At 36.9% G+C, this 20,458-nt stretch overlaps 1 protein-coding gene across 1 annotated transcript; it reads right to left on the reverse strand.

The window, feature by feature from the left end:
* Positions 1-1,779: 1,779 nt before the first annotated feature.
* Positions 1,780-19,858, reverse strand: LOC150098533 (uncharacterized). Its single transcript, XM_090405539.1, has 2 exons — positions 19,001-19,858; positions 1,780-2,955 (listed from the first exon to the last, which is right to left on the reverse strand). Exon 2 carries the CDS (start codon positions 2,842-2,844, stop codon positions 2,140-2,142), a length of 705 nt encoding a protein of 234 aa, XP_090261665.1. The 5' UTR covers positions 2,845-2,955; positions 19,001-19,858; the 3' UTR covers positions 1,780-2,139.
* Between the last annotated feature and the right edge of the window lie 600 nt (positions 19,859-20,458).

Here is a 20,458-nt window from a genome sequence, read left to right on the forward strand (position 1 = left end):
TATTTTTATACTTATAATATTGCATATTATGACCAAAAAATAGAGTTACAATATACGCTCAATACGGGGGCCAGGGCCCCTTGGCCCTGGCCCCCGCCCAAAAGAAAAAGGAAAAAAATACTAGAAAATTTTTTTAAAAATCTTTTCCTAATTAAAATTAATTTTTTTTAAAATTTACGTTGCGTCTTCTATTTCTATACTACTTATGAATTAGTGGTCACATAAAGTGGGAATCCCATATAACTCTCAGGAATCGCGGCTGCTGTGAAGTAGTGCTCTTGCAGACCGAGTGCTACTTCGTTTACCCGAGCCGGGCCAGAGGAGATCACGGATATCATGTATTGGCAATCACTGCAGATGCACATTCATAGGTCATATGCAATGTAGTGTGCATTCTCAAATCGTCTACTCAACTCGGCTCCCAGCAAGATTAAATTACGAGTGCTCGGTCCCCTCCAAGATTAAATCCTGAGTGCACTACTGAATAACAGTGTGTACTTTCCAAGGCATTGACTCCACCAGATGCTAGAGGGAATTCCAGCCATGCCTGTTGTAGCATTCTCCACAACTGCACCTTAGATGTTGGCCCTGTATACATGGATCTGAAGTCTCATGCTATGGCATTACAGATTTGATCAAATTTATATCCAGGGACTTTGGGGCAAACTCAGATGAGATGAGTGTTCCTTAAGCTATGCCTGGGTGGTTGCAGCCTGGTGGGGTGGTGGTGCATTTTCCTGCTCAAGACCACTGGCTGCAGAATGCATGAAAATCACAAAGTGTGTAGGTGATCAGCTAGCACATTCTGGTAGCTTGCAGCATTTAAGGATCTCTCCAGACATACTAAGGGATCTAATGTGTCACATGAGAAGGCTCCCCCAAATCATCAGGATCATGGAATCATGCTGTTGATGTCACACCCGAACACTCCCATCAGCTTGGTACAACTGATAACGGGATTCATCAGACCACGATGAATGTGGTCCAGTTTTGATGGTCCCAACACCAGGCGAAGTGCAATGCCCAATGACAAGCTCTCAACAGTGGTACATGATTAGAGTGTCAGCTTCTGTAGCCCATGTCATGCAGGGTATGCTGTACCATTCACTCACTGACATTGCTTGGACCTCTGACATCGAAACTGGATGTGATTTGAGCCACAGTTGCCCTGCAATTGGTCTGTATACAAGCCTAGACATTCTACATTGATACCAGTTATCAATGGTGTGTGTGTGTGTGTGTGTGGTTGGCCACCACTTGTTTGCTGGGCACTGGTATATCCATTGATGTCATACTTGCAGTAGACCCTTGATACAGTTGTCGTCAAGAACCCTAGGATTCTTACCACTTGGGCAATATCATGACCCATCTGTCTTGCACCAATAATATGCCCTCAATCAAAGTCACTAAGATCACTACATTTATCCATATTCGTCAATTGTGATACACGGTTGGGAAGCCCAAAGGCTGCTATTTACTGTATGGGTTCATTTTGGGTTGGGTATGTTTCACTCTGCATGGGGGAGAATGCCGGAGTCAACTTCCCATCACTCCTATCTCTAATGTTTTGTCCATTGAGTGTATAATAGCTATTAAGTTAAAAAAATGTTTTTGAAAATAGAGCATTGTGTGTGTGTGCACACCCTTCCTCTCGCACCTGATGTTATAATGAAAACATGAACATTCTTCTAATTTAGTATGCAACTATTTCAAATAACATATAAAATTTTTAACTGAAAATTTGAAAAATAAATTGACAAAAAATAGCAATAAGTAATATATATATATATATATTTGTATATAATAAATTTACAAAATGCTCGTATGAGACCTATGCATTGAACAGTCCTCTGCCTCTCTATGCTTAAAGCTTTGTATACAATGTAAATACTTCAGTTATATTCATGTTGGGTGGTTCAGATTCCAAGACATGTATTAAGGGTTGCTATTTCTAAAAACTTCATATCTGTCATGCAACAAAGGAAGGAATTCATCCCAGAGTGAATTACAGGGCCTTTTTCAGTTATCCGATTTCAAAAATTTTCTTAATCACCAGAAACTGTGTTTTTCAAGACTAGCACATACTCTTTGGTAATCTGAAATACCATTCCTTTATGAAGAGTCAAAGGGGAAGTGAAATTACTGATTATGAAATAAAAAATGAGATTTTAAGTTGCCTGATCTAGAAAATGTCTTGCCACAGGTTGTACAAGAGAAGGGTTTTATCTTTGTATGAAGTGGCAAGTGTGCTTTTAGACTACTTGGTCTTAAAAATTCCATGCCACATATTTTACATAAGTGTTTCTCACGAGGGCAAACTAATAAATGTGTTTTTAGATTTGGTGACTGTGTAAATCTTTTGCCACATATTTGACACATATAAGGCTTCTCCTGAGTATGTACTAACATGTGTGTTCTTAGATTACTTGCCTGTGCAAATGCCTTGCCACATATTTCACAAGAGAATGGTTTCTCTTGAGTATGAACTCTCAAATGTCTTCTGAGAGTATATAAAAAAGAAAATCCTCTGCCACAAGTTGAGCATAAGAAAGATCGCTCTCTCTCTGGATTATGAGTTACTAAATGTGTATTTAAGTGATCTAATCTTGAGAATGTTTTGCCACATGTTTCACATTGGAAGTGTTTTTGACTGTCATGAACTCTTCCTTCTGTTTCACTTGACTTTCTGTAACTATATTCAGTAATACTTGGGTCTATAGTGGATACCTCTTTTTTAAGATCCTTTAAGACTGAATTATCATCATCATCCTGCATTTCTTTTTTATACACACAGAGACTTTCTTTTTGCAAAACAGTTTCTCGGCTAGTTTCATCAGCAGACATTTTATGCTGAGATATTCACTAAACTGACTACTAATTTTTAAATTTAATGCAAGTTTTAATAGCTATATCCATTGTCCTTGACTCTAATGTTTTATTTCTTCTCTTTATTCCCTACAAATAAAAAAGGGAAAAAAAAATCAAACAGTAATAACAAACACACATACACATATCATCAAATCAAACATTATTTCATATTTGAGATATTAACACACATATTACATACATTACCATAATTTAAATTCAACAATTTTAGGACTCTCATGATATGTATATACCCAATTCACTCAAATTATTATGACCACTGTCCAAATATTTGTACCCCCCCCTGCTGCAAGGACTGCTGCTGTGGACTCTAAGATTGTGGCATGGATTCTATAAAATCCCTTTGAATGTTGTAAGAGGTATGCCACACTACATCGTCAAGATTGTTTTCTGTATATATTCTTAAGTATTTGGGGTGGAGGATTTAAACACCAGATCTTGCAATCCATATAATTCCAGAGATGTTCTATGAGATACAATTCTGGCAGACATGTTAACACCTGAAATTCACTGTCACGTTTAGTGAACCATTCTTGAACAATACCCACAACATGGCATGTTGTGGTACCACAATGGACAGGTACTTTGTACCTATCCATTGTGGATAGAGACCATACTATGAACTATGGGGAATCAGGGCTCCAAGAAATTATCATCCATACCATAACACTGCTCCTCTTGCCTGTACGACTACGCCATCAGGATGATTCCTTTCCCAAAATTTTTGCCTAATCCTCTGCCTATTGACCACAATAGTAAACAAGTTTCATCTGAATAGGAAACTTTCTTCAGTCTTCAATGATGTTTCTGATGCAAATTATAGATGTAGTCTTTAATGATTAGGCCTAAGTATGAGTACCTAATAAACACCCATACTGGGAAGGTACATTGGATTGTGGTCTGGGAACACTATCTTGTTCCCTAGTTAAATATCTTGGTCAGTCATTCAAGTTTTTGATCTATGAACATGCATAAGAAAGAATAACCAGAATTCACCGCAAACAGTGATGAGATGCAGCAATCCACCGATAGCCTCGCAACTGCTATTTTGCCCAGAATTCTTCCACTTTTGGAACAGCTTAGATACAACATTCTGCAAACAATCTACAACATTGAGTTTCCTGGACACTGTCGACCTTCATGTCATATTCTACAATTTTGCCATTTTTCCAAGTCTGTGAGATCAGCAACTTCAAATCAACAGAACATCACAAACCTCTAGTACTGAATATACTGTACTAGTTTTCATTGTGATACAGTGCCACCTGACACGATAGAATGGTCAATTGTGAAATAATTAGGGTGGTCAATGTTTTGACTGAACTGAACATACAAAGTATATCAATACTCACATGTGTGTTGTCTGCCTTATAAAAGGAAGTTTGTGATGCTAAGAAAATAATGTTTTGTAAAGAAAGCATAAAGGTGTATAAAGGTAGCTAGAGGCAAGAAAAATCGAGTAATTTGTGTTATGGGCGACTGGAATGCAAAAGTTGGGTCAGAGAAAACATCTACACATGTGGGACCATTTGGACTTAGAATTCAGAATGAGAGAGGAACAAAAATTAGTTGAATTCTGCAACAAACACAGTCTCGTCATAACTAACACTTACTTTGAATAAAAACCAACAGCAAGATACACCTGGGAAAGTACTAATGGAAGATATAAAATTCAGACTATATTTTGCTCAATAAGCGTTGGTTACTGAATAAAAACCAGCAGCAAGATACACCTGGGAAAGTCCTGATGGAAGATATAAAAATCAGACTATATTTTGCTCAATAAGCATTACTTCAATGGAGTACTGGCTTCACAGTTACAAAATGAAAGCACCTTCCCAATGGAATAAACTACAAACAGCTATCATGACTTCTGCTGAGAACCACATCAGTAAACACGAAGAAAGAAAGAAAAAACCATGGATAACGCAAGAAGTAATTAGCCTTATCGATGAAAGAGCAATAAGGAAAAGAAGAGCAAATAAAGAAGAAAGATTAAGATTATAAAACAATGGTTAAGAGAATCAAACAATTATGGAGGAGACTGAAAGAAGAATGGATGCACCGAGATAGAAGTGTTACAAAAAAAAGAACAAATCCAGAGAAGCATTCTTGGAAGTGAAAGAACTTAATGGAAAGGCAAAATGATCGCAATCTAACAACATCAACGGCAAAGAGGGAAACATAATCGTTGATAATGAGATGGGTGGAATATTTATCAAATCTTTATGATGATGATGAGAGCATGAGCAACGATTTACGACAACTTAGGTTATGTGCAGCGACAGATATCACTCTACCTACAAAAAATGAGATACAACACCGGGCAACTCGTTGCAAATGTGGAGCAAGCTAACATCACTCCTATCTCAGTATTCCCCATAATGGGAGATACTGAGGATTAAACATAAGGATTAGACATAAGGATTAAACTAAATTTATTATAGTCTACCCAAGTGAAAAATAAACTTTCAACATCTTTCTCTAAATCCTGAGTAATTTAATAAAAAGGTGGCACACTGTTTGGCAACTCCTATAGGTAGAGATGGCCTTGCTAATGCTTCTGCCTGGTATCTCCAATTGGGCCTGGCTCCCACTGAAGAGACCTCAATAAAGGTCGAAACTAGTCTGGGTAGTGGCCCTTCCCTTAATGCATAACATTATACATATCTGCAAGGAAATGCATTTTGCATTATCGGAGATACTGAGATAGGAGTGATGTTAGTTTGCTCCACCTTTGCAAGGAGTTGCCCTGTGTTGTACCACCTTACCCCAGTCCTGAAGATACTTTCAGGCACAAACTTTGTTTGCTCACACTTGGATAAAGGATTAAACTAAATTTATTATAGTCTAACCAAGTGAAAAATAAACTTTCAACATCTTTCTCTAAATCCAGAGTAATTTAATAAAAAGGTGGCACACCGTTTGGCAACTCCTATAGGTAGAGATGACCTTGCTAATGCTTCTGCCTGGTATCTCCAATTGGGCCTGGCTCCCACTGAAGAGACCTCAATAAAGGTTGAAACTATTCTGGGTAGTGGCCCTTCCCTTAATGCATAACATTATACATATCCGCAAGGAGGTGTGTTTTGCATTATGGGAGATACAGAGATAGCAGTGATATTAGCTTGCTCCACCTTTGCAACGAGTTGTCCAGTGTTGTACCACCTTACCCCAGTCCTGAAGATACTTTCAGGTGCCAACTTTGTTTGCTCACACTTGGATAAAGGATTAAACTAAATTTATTAAAGAAATGAGATACAATACTTAATTAAGAATCTTCCTAATAATAAAATAATAAATCCCCTGGGTGTGATAACATCCCTGCAGAACTGCTGAAAGCTTCGACTGGTTACAACAATATCTACTTAGTGAACATCATTCAGCACATCTATAAAACAATAGAATTACCCAAATCTTTTACAACATCGCATACCAATTCCAAAGATAAATAATGCCCAAAATTGTGAGAATTATAGAACTGTCAGCCTAATCTCTCATGCATCTAAAATCATTTTAACCACTGTTAACAAAGAAATTGAAAGAGCCTTAACTGTTGAACTAAATGAACAATAGAAATGCTTCAGAAGAGGAATGGGAACCATTAATGCTATCCTGGAACTGAAAATATTACTGGAAAGATTACTTGAAAGGAACAGAATATATACATATGCTTCTTAGACTTTCAGAAAGCCTTTGATCTAGTAAAACACAATAAACTGTTTAATATTCTAGAAAAATTAGACTTAGAAGATCATGTACATAAACTTATAAAAATGTTTTTCTCCAAGCAGAAAATGCAGCTGCTTAACTCTGAGACTGCTGAAGTGAAAATAAAAACAGGAGTTAGACAGGGCTGCATCCTTTCACCAAACCTATTTAATATTTACAGTGAGACAGTGATGAAAAAGCTTGAAAAACAAATTATAGGAATCGGTATCAATGGTATAAAATACAGCAATCTTAGTTATGCTGATGATACCATTCTAAATGCAGAAAACAGAAACAAATTAATCGAATTACTGCACCTACTAACTGAAGAAGGTAAATATTTTGGTCTACATTTAAATGCAAAAAAAAAAGACAAAATTTATCTGAATCTCGAAAGAAAATAGATCTGAGGCAAACAATATTCATAAACAATATAAAAATTCAGCATATAACAGAATACAAATATTTAGGTACCTACTTCATAGCAGATGGAAAAGAAGATAAAGAAATAAAAAAAAGAACTGCCATAGCTAACGATACCAGAAGGTATCGTTAGCTATGGCAGTTCTAATAAAGATCTACTCAGAAGTTCTGAGCATATAAAGAATAATAAAGATCTGCTCAGAAGTTCTGTGGGTATAGAGCCAAAGAAGGGAATGATAAGAACATTAGTTTGGCCAGATTTCACATATGGAAGTGAGACCTGGGTATTCAAGAAGAGAATATGACAATAGATGTGGCCTTTAAAATGTGGTGCTACAGAAGAGCCCTGAAAATCTCATGTGATAAATGCAGAAGTGCTACAGAGAACGAAAACACAGAAATCTTTATTGCTGGAAATGATCCAGAGAAAGATGAGACAGACAGGACATATATTGAGGGGATCAGCAGGACAGAGGACAGCTTTAGAAGGAAAGATTATGGGAAGAGGATCAAGAGGTAAAAAAAAAAGGACATGGTTTGATGATATAAGATCAAGGACAGGATCACGTGACTAAGCTGAAACAAAAAAGAACAGATGCCAACAGAAAGAACTAGAAGGACACATGGTGCTGCACCCTTGCATTGAGGAAGCTACTTGAATAAGAAAGAAAGAAAGCAGATTTCTCTCTTCAACTTGAATTTGTTTCAGGTATGGTATTTTAGTTTCAATTAATGCTGTGTATTTTTTATTTTATTTTATTTTTTTGACCGCTTCAAAGTTCTGAAACCATTTTCATATATGGTATTAATTTAATATCAATCAATAAAACAATGTATGCTGAAAATATTAAATTAAGATGCTGATTTCTTATTGTTCAAAATGGAATGGGAATTTGAATATAATAAATATTGGTGTATGTGTGTGTATGTAGCAGACAAAAAAAGAATGCAATGATGCTGAAGAGTAATCATGCACTTTTGAGCTGGGAGGTGGCTAGGTATGTGGAATTATCAATTAAAAATGGTATATGTGGAACTACATGGTGGTTAAAAGAAGAGGTAGCTTGGAGCAGTGGCATAGCTTAAGGAACTGAAAGGGAAGAAAGTTAATAATATACAGGAAAGAGACAAGGGATAGTTAAGGAAAGTAGAGATAGAAGAACCTGGAGTTAGAAGGATAAATTGTGGGGAAATTAAACAAATGAATAGAATTTTTTAATAAATAATTTAAGGAAATTACAACGTCAACTAGGATATACATTAAAATAAATTTTAATATACCTCAATATTTCGGCAACTTCATGCTATTTTCAAGAAACTTAAGAACAAGACACGTGCATGCAGGGGCACAACAAACAGTAAGCGAGGAAGAAGCAGGAAGCTATTATTTCTCCTAAAGTCCTAATGGTGCCCCTAATGGGCAATGTTACTATTCTTGGGCGATTGGGCAGAAGGTCTTCTGATGTAGGTTTCCCAAATTTGAGGCAGTCTCATGCAGCCAAATTTGTTGGGGTTTGGATTATTTCTTAGGGCTGAAGCTGATTACATGAAAAGCATTTCATATTTGTATTTACTATGGTGTATTATCATGGCTTTCTTCCACCGTATTCTATGGCAGGTATCCAGCGCATGGTCAGCAAGACCAGAGTGGCTGTATTGATGAAACCGGATGTAGTCCTTGTGTTCTGAAATTCTGATATTTGCTGTTCTGCCTGTTTGGCCAAAGTAGGACAGTTTACAGCTGCAAGGGACCTGGTATACACCAGGTAGGTCTAGGGGGGGGGGGAGGTTGGTCTTTAGTAGAGCAGATAAGGGATGCCAATTTTTTATATGGTGTGTAACAAGAAGTTAAGTGATGTTTTTTTAGAATTTTTGCAATTTTTTCCGAGGTGCCTCGGATATAGGGTATGGTGATGGATTTAGAGTACTCCTTGTTGTGAGGGGGGGGGGGGTTGTGGTTTACTGGTTTCAATATTTTTTGGAGTGGGGTAGCCATTGGCTGAGAAAGTGTTGAGAATGTGGTTTAGTTCTGTGGTTAGGGCATTGTCATTTGAACAGATAAGTTTAGTGCTGTTGTGTAGTTTCTTAATGACTCCATATTGTTGCGAGGAGGGGTGGTGAGATTGTTGGTGAATGTATCTAACTGTATGGATGGGTTTTCTATAGACTGAGAAAACCAAGGTTCCATCAGGCTGGCGGGTGACTAGTGTGTTTAAGAAAGGAAGGCAGTTGTTTTTTTCTTCGCTATTTTCCAAATAGCGAACACATCATCAACATGGTGAAGCCAAATGGTTAGTTTTTGTGGGGAAGAGTTTAAGGCTTTCTCTTCAAAAGTCTTCATATAAAAGTTGGCCAAGGGTGGGGAGAGTGGAGAACCCATGGCTGTCCCCTCTATTTGTTTGTAGAATTTTCCTTGCCAAACAAAATAGCCTGAGTTCATTGTGAACTGAAATAGGGCTGTGATATCGGGAGGAAATTTAGCTTGGATTAGCTCTAAGGATTCTTTGAGTGGGACATTTGTGAATAAGGAGGAGACATCAAAACTGACAATTATGTCAGTGTATTTGAGTGTAAGGTTTTCTATGTCGGCTTTGAAGTGGGCCGAGTTTTTTATGTGTAAAGGTGTGTTGCCAGTATAGTGTGAGAGAGCTTTGGCCAAATGTTTAGCTAGTTTGTATGTGGGGGAATCAATGCCATCCACTATGGAACATAATGGCACATTTTCCTTATGTATTTTTGGGAGTCCATAAATACTGGGGGGGGGGGGGTATGGAGTTAAATGGTTTTAATTTGTTAGTGATTTCCACAGGCCAAGAAGTGACCTTCTTAAGGAGCCTGCTGAAAGGCTCCTTCCATCACTATATCCGAGGATTTTGAGAATTACAAAAATTCTAAAAAAACATGACTTAACTTCTCATTACAGACCATATAAAAAATTGGCATCTCTTATCTGCTCTACTAAAGACCAACACCCCCCCCCCCTAGACCTACCTGGTGTATACCAGGTCCCTTGCAGCTGTAAGCTGTCATACTTTGGCCAAACAGACAGGACAGCAGCAAATATCAGAATTTCAGAACACAAGGACTACATCCGGTTTCACCAATACAGCCACTCTGGTCTTGCTGACCATGTGCTGGATACCTGCCATAGAATACGGTGGAAGAAAGTCATGATAATACACCATAGTAAATACAAATATGAAAGGCTTTTCATGAAATCAGCTTCAGCCGTAAGAAACAATCCAAACCTCAACAAATTTGGCTGTATGAGACTGCCTCAAATTTGGGAAACCTACATCAGAAGACCTTCAGCCCAAGAATACCAACATTGCCCGCTAGGGGCATCATCAGGACTTTAGGAGAAATAATAGCCTCCTGCTTCTTCCTCACTTACTGTTTGTTGTGCCTGCGTGCACGTGTCTTGTTCTTAAGTTTCTTGAAAATGGCAACGTGACGTTGCCAAAATATTGAAGTATATTAAAATTTATTTTAATGTATATCCTAGTTGATGTTGTAATTTCCTTAAATTATTTAGTAAAAAGTGCATAACCAACATCTAAGCCTTTCCCCGAGAAATGAAGAGAATCATTAAGCATGAGCTGCAAAAGAAAAAAAAAGTTATATTATTATCTGCGATTTCCAGGGAGTCAAGAACTTAGAGGGAGGTCATACACAGCAGCTATCATAGCTTCTCTAACACATTCACACTAGAGGCACTCACCACTTCGTCAGGCAAACTATTTCACTCACCTACTGCTCTATGAAAGAGTAACTTAGCTCTTGTCTTTTTTCTTAAGTGCAAATAAATTTAACTTCCACAGATGTCTCCATGTTCCCACCTTCCATATAGTGAAAAATTTCATCAGACAATATTCCATAACATCCATTCAGAAGTTTGTAGATCTCTATCATATCACTCCTCTTTCTCTTACTTACCAGGGTCTGCAGTCCACATACTCTCAATGTATCCTTATAATGTACATTCCATGATCCCAATATCATCTCTGTAACTCTTCTTTGCAGAAGATGTCTATCTCAGAGGAAATCCAGAAGATGGCTGTCTCAGAGGAAACAAGGAAGCCCTATCTGCTTCTTTGTTCCCTCTGAGACACGAGACCAAATCTGCATAGCATAGTCCAGGTGGTCTAGTCAAGATCTTGTGAAGATGCAAAATGATTTTCTTATTCTTACATGTCAATTTTGTTTTGACATTGCAATTATCCTCTGAGTTGTATTTGTAATTTTTACTATACAACTTTTGAACTTCAAATTCCTATCCATCATCACACCAAGATCTTTAGCCTCAGTTTCTTGCAGCATAACTCTGCCAATATAATATACCACTGAACAGAGCTGTCCCCAGATTAGGTCACGCCCTGAGGCAAACAATTAAATATCACCCTTGATGGATTATAAGACAAAAATATAAGAATATCTCCAATTGCTATTTTGTTTTTATTACAAGAGAAATATTAATGTGAAACAATTATATAATAATCATAATAATATTAAATAAATGTTTGCTCTACGGGGATATTGCGCAATACAACTGTTTATAAGCTCTTCCAAATTTAAATTATAAGCCATGTCAGCCTCTATCGATATAGTTGCTAGACCAACCAATCTTTCTTGGATCATTGCTGTTCGCAAATAATTTTTAATCAGTTTAAGCTTGGAAAAACTTCTCTCCTCACTTGCTACGCTAACAGTTCCTGTTAGTGTAGCGAAGGAGCGCCCTTATTAAGCCGCGCCGTAAGGCAGGCTGCCTCTATGCTACACCCTGTCGACAGTACTGCCACTGAAAATCTCATCACACCAAAGTGCATAACTTTGCACTTACTAACATTTAATAGACGGCCATTATCATTTACCCATATTTCCAGCCTATTCAAATAATTCTGTAAATGCTGGATAACAGTAGCATCCTGATTTTCCTGCCTATATTTTCATCCTCAGCAAAGAACTGAACATCTCCTGTCAGATCCTTCCCAATATCATTAATATGAAGATTGAACAACTATGGTTCAGGGACTGATCCCTGTGGTACACAACTGATGACACCTTAAATCTGACTGGTAGGTGTAAATCTGATTTACACCCACCATGTAGCACTTTCTGATATACTTGTTTGTCAACCATCTACTTATCCAGGTTAGGAGTTGATATATTCAAATCCTGTATTCTCCAGTTGCAACAGCCTTTGTGGTATTCTATCAAATGACTTAGCAAAGACCAACAATGTGACAGTGTATCCATTCCCTTTGTCTAACTCAGCCATAACACTTATAAAATGTGACCAAACTGCTAAATCATATCCTCCCCTTTAGTAAACCCATGCTGTTATTTGCAAAGTACAGCTTATATATCAACCCATTTCTGTATGCAAGTTCTTACTAACTTCTCTAAATTCTTCACCACCACACTAGAGATACTAACAGGTTGGTAGTTATATACGTTGGTTCTTGCACCACTCTTACAATGGATCTGTCATACATTCTTTCCATTATTGTGGTATATTTTCTGAGGCTGAGACTAAAGTTATACAAACATGTCAAGGGCCTAACCAGTTAGAATGAGCATTCCCGAAGTGGTGATATTCCACCTGTTTCTATTGCTGAATTCGTACCTAGGTTGTGCTACAGTTCTTTATCCTCATTTTCACGCATCTCTATCTCTTCACCCAATGTTTTAATACTACCATGCACCATGTTACATATTATTATTATTATTGTACGGGAACTTCCATGGCGTCTGAAGACTCATTGCGGGAAACCCAAACTATCCACACAATCTATCATACCTCGCCTTGAATAACAGACAAAGCACTCATGACTGACTATGGAAACCCATTCTACTCATTCACAACTCACCAAGCAAAAAACTTAGTTCTCATACCCCTACTAACCACACCTTTATTCAACTTCCAAGGATAACCTCTTGTTCTGGCCTCTCTAGCAAAGTGCTGAAACATTTCCCCTGCATCAATCATAAAAAACCCTTTAAACAACTTATATGTTTCTACCATATCCCCTCTTTTTCTCCTATAAACCAACTGACACACATTATCTTTTGCCCATACTGATAGCCTATTTAAATCGTCTTGCAAGCTCACCACATCAACTTGATTAACTATTATTGTATCTAATTTTGCATCATTGGCAAACAACTGAATATTTCCTTTCAGGTTATTTCCTATATCATTTATCATCAAACCTCAAGACTGGAGAAAGTAGTGAGGGACTGTATACAGCATTGGGCAGATGAGGGTAATGTTATCTGTGAGAGTCAACATGGATTTGTGAAAGGGCGCTCTTGTTTTAGCAATATGCTAGCCCTTTATAATAAAGCTACAAGAACATTAGATGAGGGAAAGGTACATACTGCAATTTTCTTAGACTTAGCAAAGGCATTTGACAGGGTGGCACATGATAAGCTGATATTTAAGTTGCAGCACATGGGTCTGGATGTCAGATTGGTCAACTGGATTCAGGATTGGCTGTCTGATAGGTATCAGAGTGTTGTGTATGGTGGAGCAGTTTCAAGGAGGCAGAGGGTTACAAGTGGGGTCCCACAGGGCTCAGTACCAGGACCTATATTGTTTAACCTTTATATCAATGACATTGCCAGTGGATTGCAGGGGATATTCAGTTGTTTGCAGATGATGCGAAGCTGGGAAGGATTATTAGTAATGGTAGATGTGGTAGCCCTGCAAGAGGATTTGAATAAGCTAGATAATGGGCAAATGAATGGGGGTGTCAGTTTAATGCAGCAAAATGTAAGGTCCTGAGGTTTGGGAAACATCGATAGGATGCTGAATTCTCTATGTGAGGAGTTATACTGGAGGAAGTAGGGGAGACAAGAGATCTGGGGTTGATGATTGATAGAAACCTGAAATTTAGGGGACATATTGCAAAGGTGGTGAAGGTAACACAGAGGATTGCTGCAATTATGAGAAGGACACTGACCTGCAGAGATAAAAGGGTCATCATTCCGTTGTATAAGTCTCTGATCAGACCACACTTAGACTATTGTTTTCAGTTTTGGTCCCCAGGATTTGAAGGGGATAAATTAACTGTGGAAAGGATACAAAGACGGATGACAAAGATGGTTTCAGGAATGTACAAGGATAGTTATGAGGATCGGCTGAGGGAATGTGGACTGCAGAGTTTGGTGGATAGAAGGAGAGGTGATATGATTGAGACTTTTAAACTGTTGAGAGGTGGTTACAAGGTTGACACTGGGGAGTCTTTCACTTGGTTGAACAGCGGGAAGGAGTGATGACAAGAGGCCATCCCTCGAAGTTACGAAAGGAATCTGTGAGCAAGAGGGCGAGGGGTGGTTTCTTTGCGTGGAGGGTGGTTGAACCGTGGAATGCATTGCCTGATGGAGAGGTGAGAGCGAGAACGGTCAATGAGTTTAAGGAGTGGTATGATAGACTTTATATATTTCTTAAGGGGGGACCTCCCCTCGATGAATCTTGACAGACTATGTTTTTAGGAAGGACCTCCCACGATGAGTCTTTTGACTGCATGGAGGCCTGAATAATAATAATAATAATAATAATAACTGAATAACCCTCTGCAATCCACTGACAATATTATTGATAAAAAGGTTAAACAATATAGGCCCCAGTATTGAGCCCTGTGGGATCCCACTTGCAACCTGTCTCCTTGAAACTGCTCCACCATACACAACTCTCTGATATATTGGACAGCCAATCTTGAATCCAGTTGACCAACCTGACATCAAACCCATGTGCTGCAACTTAAATATCATCTTATCATGTGGCACCCTGTCAAATGCCTTCGCTAAATCCAAGAAAATGGTAGTATATGCCTTTCCCTCATCTTGTAACTCTTGTAACTTTATTATAAAAGGCTAGCATATCACTAAAACAAGAGCGCCCCTTAACAAATCCATGTTCACTCTCACAGATAACATTACCCTCATCTGCACAACAGTATACGGTCCTTCTTTTTTTAATTTCTCCAAGATCTTAACAACTACTGATGACACACAAACTGGCCTATAATTAGACACTTCCAGTCTGCTACTGCCCTTATGCAATGGCACTATCTTACCCTCCTTCCATTCCCTGGGCACCTTTCCTGTAGCCAGACTTTCATTGAAAAGCCAGGTCAAAGGAGCTGTCAGTTCTTTAGCACATTCTCTCAAAACTCGTGGTGAAATTCCAGTCCCAGAGCTTTACTGACATACAGAGTACTCAGTATTTCTTTAGTATTCCTTCTTCAGTATCTCTTTAGTTTTATTAAGTGAAAGCTGTGTACTCAACACAATACAAAAACATTATTCATCACACTTCTCAGCCTGTTTGAATGAGAATATGGAATCTTTGCTTTCCAACTAATATGCTCTGAGTTCAAACCCCACTATAATGCTTAATGCTTAAGATAATCCTTAAGAATAGTTTGGAGGGCAATAAAAATAGCAAAATTGTAGAAGCACTTTAAAAAACAAAATGACATTGATTTCTTGAATATAGGGGTGGCAAACACCAGACCAATAGTTTTGTTTGAACATTTGTTAATATCTATTTTAAGCACTCTGCTTACTGGAGGCTTGAAGTACAGTCAAGAGTTAGATAATTTCAAGATAATGTCAAGAGTTAGATAATTGAGAGACATTTACATTTCATGGATTGAATCATGATTAAAAATAAAAAAGGGCTGAATGAAGTCAAATTATTGATTTTTTAAAATTTTTTTTTAAATAGCAAACCTAGCCACAAAAGGTTGTAAATCTTCAGCATAATGGCATTACAAGATGGCCAAGGGGTACATAATTTGGAAATTTTGCACTGCATACAGACAACAGAATAACAGAACAAAAGGTTCTTTTTATAATAAATAAAAATAAACAGATATAATATCCTTTATAATAATTATTTTCCTCTTGCCAGAATGAGTCTTTGGACTCCTTGGAGGTCATCATAGTTTATTCAAAATATGATACAATGAGAAAAGGGTAAAGAGATTTATATTAAAAATTAAATATTGCAAATTATGGTCTTCCAAGTCTCTCAATCTTGAGCTAACTGGTAGATGTCAGATGGAGCGTTGCAGTTCAGCCTACTGATGATTTCACATATGTATTGCCAAAATTGTTTGCATGGTCTTCCTCTACTGCGAATGTCATCTTCCGGTTTGTACAGGATGAGGGATTCCAAAAAGGGTGACACGTCCGGATATCTGAGTTGATGTCCAAGCCATCTGAGTTGTAGTGTTTTTGACTATATCGACAAGTGGTTCTTGCTTAGCCAGAATTAGCACAGCAGAGTTAGTGACACGGTCCATCCAAGTGTATCCAAGGATCAGTCTGAGACATGTAGCTCCAAAGGAGTTAATTAGATCTGTAGTTATTTTGGTACTTATTGTCCAGGTTTAAGAATCATAAAAGAAGATGGATCTACTGGTTGCATGGTATAGTCTTAATTCTGTCTTTAATGATATTAATGATGATTTCCAGATGGGGTGAAGGTTGTTATGGAAGGCTAAAGCCAGCTGTTTACGTTTTCTAATATCATTTTCTGTATTGCTGATGTACGATCCAAGGTAGAAAGTCCTTTACTCTTTCTAAGTTTATTGTTGATACGAAGTATAAAGCTTTCATAACCTATTGAGAATACTTTATTATTATTATTATTACAAAAACCTCATCATGGGAGGTCCACTGTTATACACAGTTTATTATACCGCACCTTAAATATATTCACTGTCTCACCACATCCTCGGGCAATGCATTCCAATCACTCACCACTCTCCATGCAAAAAACCTGCTCCTCACTCCCTTGCTCACACTCTCCTTATACAGTTTCCAGGGATGACCTCTTGTGCTACTGCTATCCTCACCCATTCTGTGCAAAACCTCCCCAACATTAATCTGGTAATAACCTCTTAACAGCTTTGTCTCAATCATAACCCCTCCCCTTCTCCTCCTATCCACCAATTTCTGCAAATTGCATTTTGTCAATCTGTCTTCATACTCTACATTCCAGAGACCAGAAACCACCTTAGTCAATCGCCTCTGAACTTTTTCCAACACATTTTCATCTTTTTGAAAACCAGGTGACCAGATCTGCGCACAGTAATCCATATGTGGCCTGATCAAAGCCTTATACAAAGGAACCATAACATCCTTACTTCTACATACTTTGGACTTTTGGATGTTGATATGCAGACCAATAAGTTTAGCTTGTGCCTCTAGTATATTGAGATGTTTATGTGCATTTGTTGGTTCTGTATCAATAAATAAAACATCGTCAGCAAAGCTAAGATCAGTTATTTGCATGGTGTGGGTGGATGTTCTAATGTCAAAACCAAGATCTTCTGTGTTGATGGTGCGGAAGATGTAGTCCGAGCATACTAAGAACAAATAAGGTGCTAGTACATTACCTCACAGGACTCTGTTTTAACCGAAAGGATTCGGATGTTTCTGTTTTAAAGATTACCGTAGCACTGTAATCTTTATAAGGTGTTGAGATTGCTTGTATGATTTTTGAGGGTAGACCATAGAAACTGAGTATTTTAAACATTGCTTCTCTATTAATGGGTCAAAGCTTTTTTGAAGTCTATAAAGGTTAAAATGAGTGGTAAGTTTTTATCATGTGAACCTTCTATGATTCTTCTGATGCAATGTATTTGTTCTACTGTATATTCTTTTTTCAGAAATACAGCTTGGTTTTTTTCTTAAAAGTGGCATTAAGTAAGGTCCTATTCTATTGAGTATCATCCTGTTGTAGATTTTAACTATGGTTGATAGCAAAGTAATGCATCTATAGTTATCCATTCTATTAAGACTGCCTTTTATTGGGTATTGGGACAATAAGGCCTTGTTTTCATAGTTGAAATATTATTCCAGTGTTTAAAGCTTAATTCATTATAGCAAGGAGATTAGAATATGTATTATACCCATACCCAGCATATTTGAAAGCTTCTGCTCTGATTCTATCAATCCCTAGGGGCTTTCTTGCTTTGGTTTGATCTATTGCTATTTTTAATTCCATTTCAGTGAAGTCTTCACAATTTATTGGTAGCGGTGGTGGTTTAGATGCAGGTCCACTTGCTTACTTGAAGGTTGGTATTATCAACATTCAGTAATTCTTGAAAGTAGTTTCTCCATTCTTTCATCAAGTTCAAATTTACTGATAGCTGTCCACTGTTTCTGTCATGTGTGACAATATTTCCACTTCTTTTTGTTTTGTGGTGACAGATATAATTTATCATTTGAAATGTGTGTCTAGTATCCCCAGTTTTATTATAGTTTTCAAGTTCCTTGCAGTATTTAATTTTCTTTGTCTCTGATCATTAGTTCATTGACCTTGTTATTTAAAATATCTAGTTTGTCTTTATTTATTTCATTCCTGTTTAAGCAGTAGAGTTTCCTTGCTTTATTTCTTTCATCTATATAATTTTCAGTTTCAGGGGTAATCCATTTTTCCAAGTCTTTTTTTGTTGCTGTTTTCATGAATTTTGTTTTATGTTATGTTTATAGCTTTAATGATACTCTTATACTTTTCATTAACTGGATCTTTAAGAATGTTTTCCATATTGTTTTCTAATGTGCTGTAGAAAGATGCTGAAATTTGTGAGTTATTCAGTGTACAAGTTGTATTATTTTTTTGTAGGCCTGTTATTTTTAGAGGCTTTAATGTGGGCACTGATTATTCCTTGGAGGGATCATGTAATAATAATAATAACTATTATTATTATTATTATATTTCTAGCACAGTTCTTTTCAAAGTCATTAAATGAATTATCAACATAACAATTTGCTATATTTTCTTTCTCAAATAAGGTTTTTTTTTTTTTTTTCTTTAGTCTCCAAGACAACTGTCAATATTAAAAGGAAATTTATGTCTCTATATATTTTCAGAATTCATTTTTACTCGGTTGGAATATATATATATATATATATATATATATATATATATAAATTTAAAATAAAATAAAATAAAACTTACTCTTTTAAAGGTATCCGATGAATATTTTTTTTTAACAAATTGCGATTACTGTCACCAGGATGTTCACTACTACAATTCAAACATTTCAGTTATAAAGTGTATAGTAACATTCTATTTTCAGAAATTTCAAAATATTTAATTAGTGATACGATACATGTCCCACACTTAAGCATTATATAACAGCACATACCCACAGATAAGTAAAAAAAAAAAAAACGATACTTTAATACGAGTATCCCAAATATTGGTGATCCATGAGCAAATTTAGTGACATCCTGCCATCTAGTATTCTTAGTGTTGAAAAGTAAGAAGAATATTCTCAGGAAACAGTGAGCAGCAATAGAAACTGTCACAATCCACAGAAATAATTATCGCAGTATTGCTGTGTGCCAATATTTTATGAAAGTATGGAAGCGATTAAAGACGAGATAAATCATAAAAAGGCGTTTCGCAATCACATTTATTCGGTGATGACGTCATTTACCATATGATTGGATCTGTAGCCGTTTTTAGATTATGTACTTCAGGCAGTTTATTTACTGAAATATGTATTGTTCGGAATCGAAAGGACGAATCTACCTAGTTTTTACAATGAATACAGTCCACTTTGTGAGATGACATGACATGACATGCATCATACGGTTGTTGTTGCTTACTAATGTTGAGTAAAAGTACGGTAATGATCTCAGACAGTCATAAAAACTACCCATTTTGCAATAGCATTCTAGTACAGCGAAATCATGAAGTCATTATCATAACAGTTGAATTTACAGATTTGTTCCAATCATTGACAATAGTATATTTGTCCTTTCCTCAAAAAATCATGACAAAAATAAATGTCTCCGTAGCGCAACTGGAAGAACAACCGTCACTGCACCTTCGATTGTGAAAGACCTCAGTTCGATTCGCATTGTGACGAGAGGAGTCTTCATATGGACTTTTTAAATTGAAGGCGATTTACGAAGGTAGCAGGGTTTTTCCCTCCCTGAAATTTGAATTTATTCCGGGTACAAAGCAAATCAGCCATGAGAACGCACGTAATTTACAGACAAAAATACTGTTGGTGGTGGGCAGTAGATGGCGTTGGTAATAGTATTCATTTTTTTAAATATTTTACAATCTTTAAAAAAATGAATAAATATTTCTGAGTAGCATTTCCCGATCTTAATCCTAATAAGAAATCCTAATCCCCAATCCTAATAACAAATCTTAATCACCTTAAAAATATTTAGAACGGAAATGCAAACAAGAAAAGAGAGTGTTTAACCAACAATGGGAGGACGATTTTGTTTTTGAAATGAAATTTGTCAAGTCAAAATATTGTGCTAGTCTCACTAACAGCCACCTCACTGAGCTTCTTAGAACAGCTTTGGCATCCTGCCAGCTAGATTTTAAACCATTAACTGCACAAATGAAGACTCAATCAAAGCCTTCAACGAGTAGAGATTAAACATATTC

This window comes from Typopeltis vanoorti, chromosome 15 (genome assembly GCF_054136105.1).
Source record: "Typopeltis vanoorti isolate ZY-2024b chromosome 15, IOZ_Tvanoo_1.0, whole genome shotgun sequence".
In the NCBI taxonomy this organism is placed as follows: domain Eukaryota; kingdom Metazoa; phylum Arthropoda; class Arachnida; order Uropygi; family Thelyphonidae; genus Typopeltis; species Typopeltis vanoorti.

Excerpts from the sequence above, each read along its gene's own strand:
- LOC150098533 (XM_090405539.1), bottom strand. The coding sequence starts at position 2,844 with ATGTCTGCTGATGAAACTAGCCGAGAAACTGTTTTGCAAAAAGAAAGT.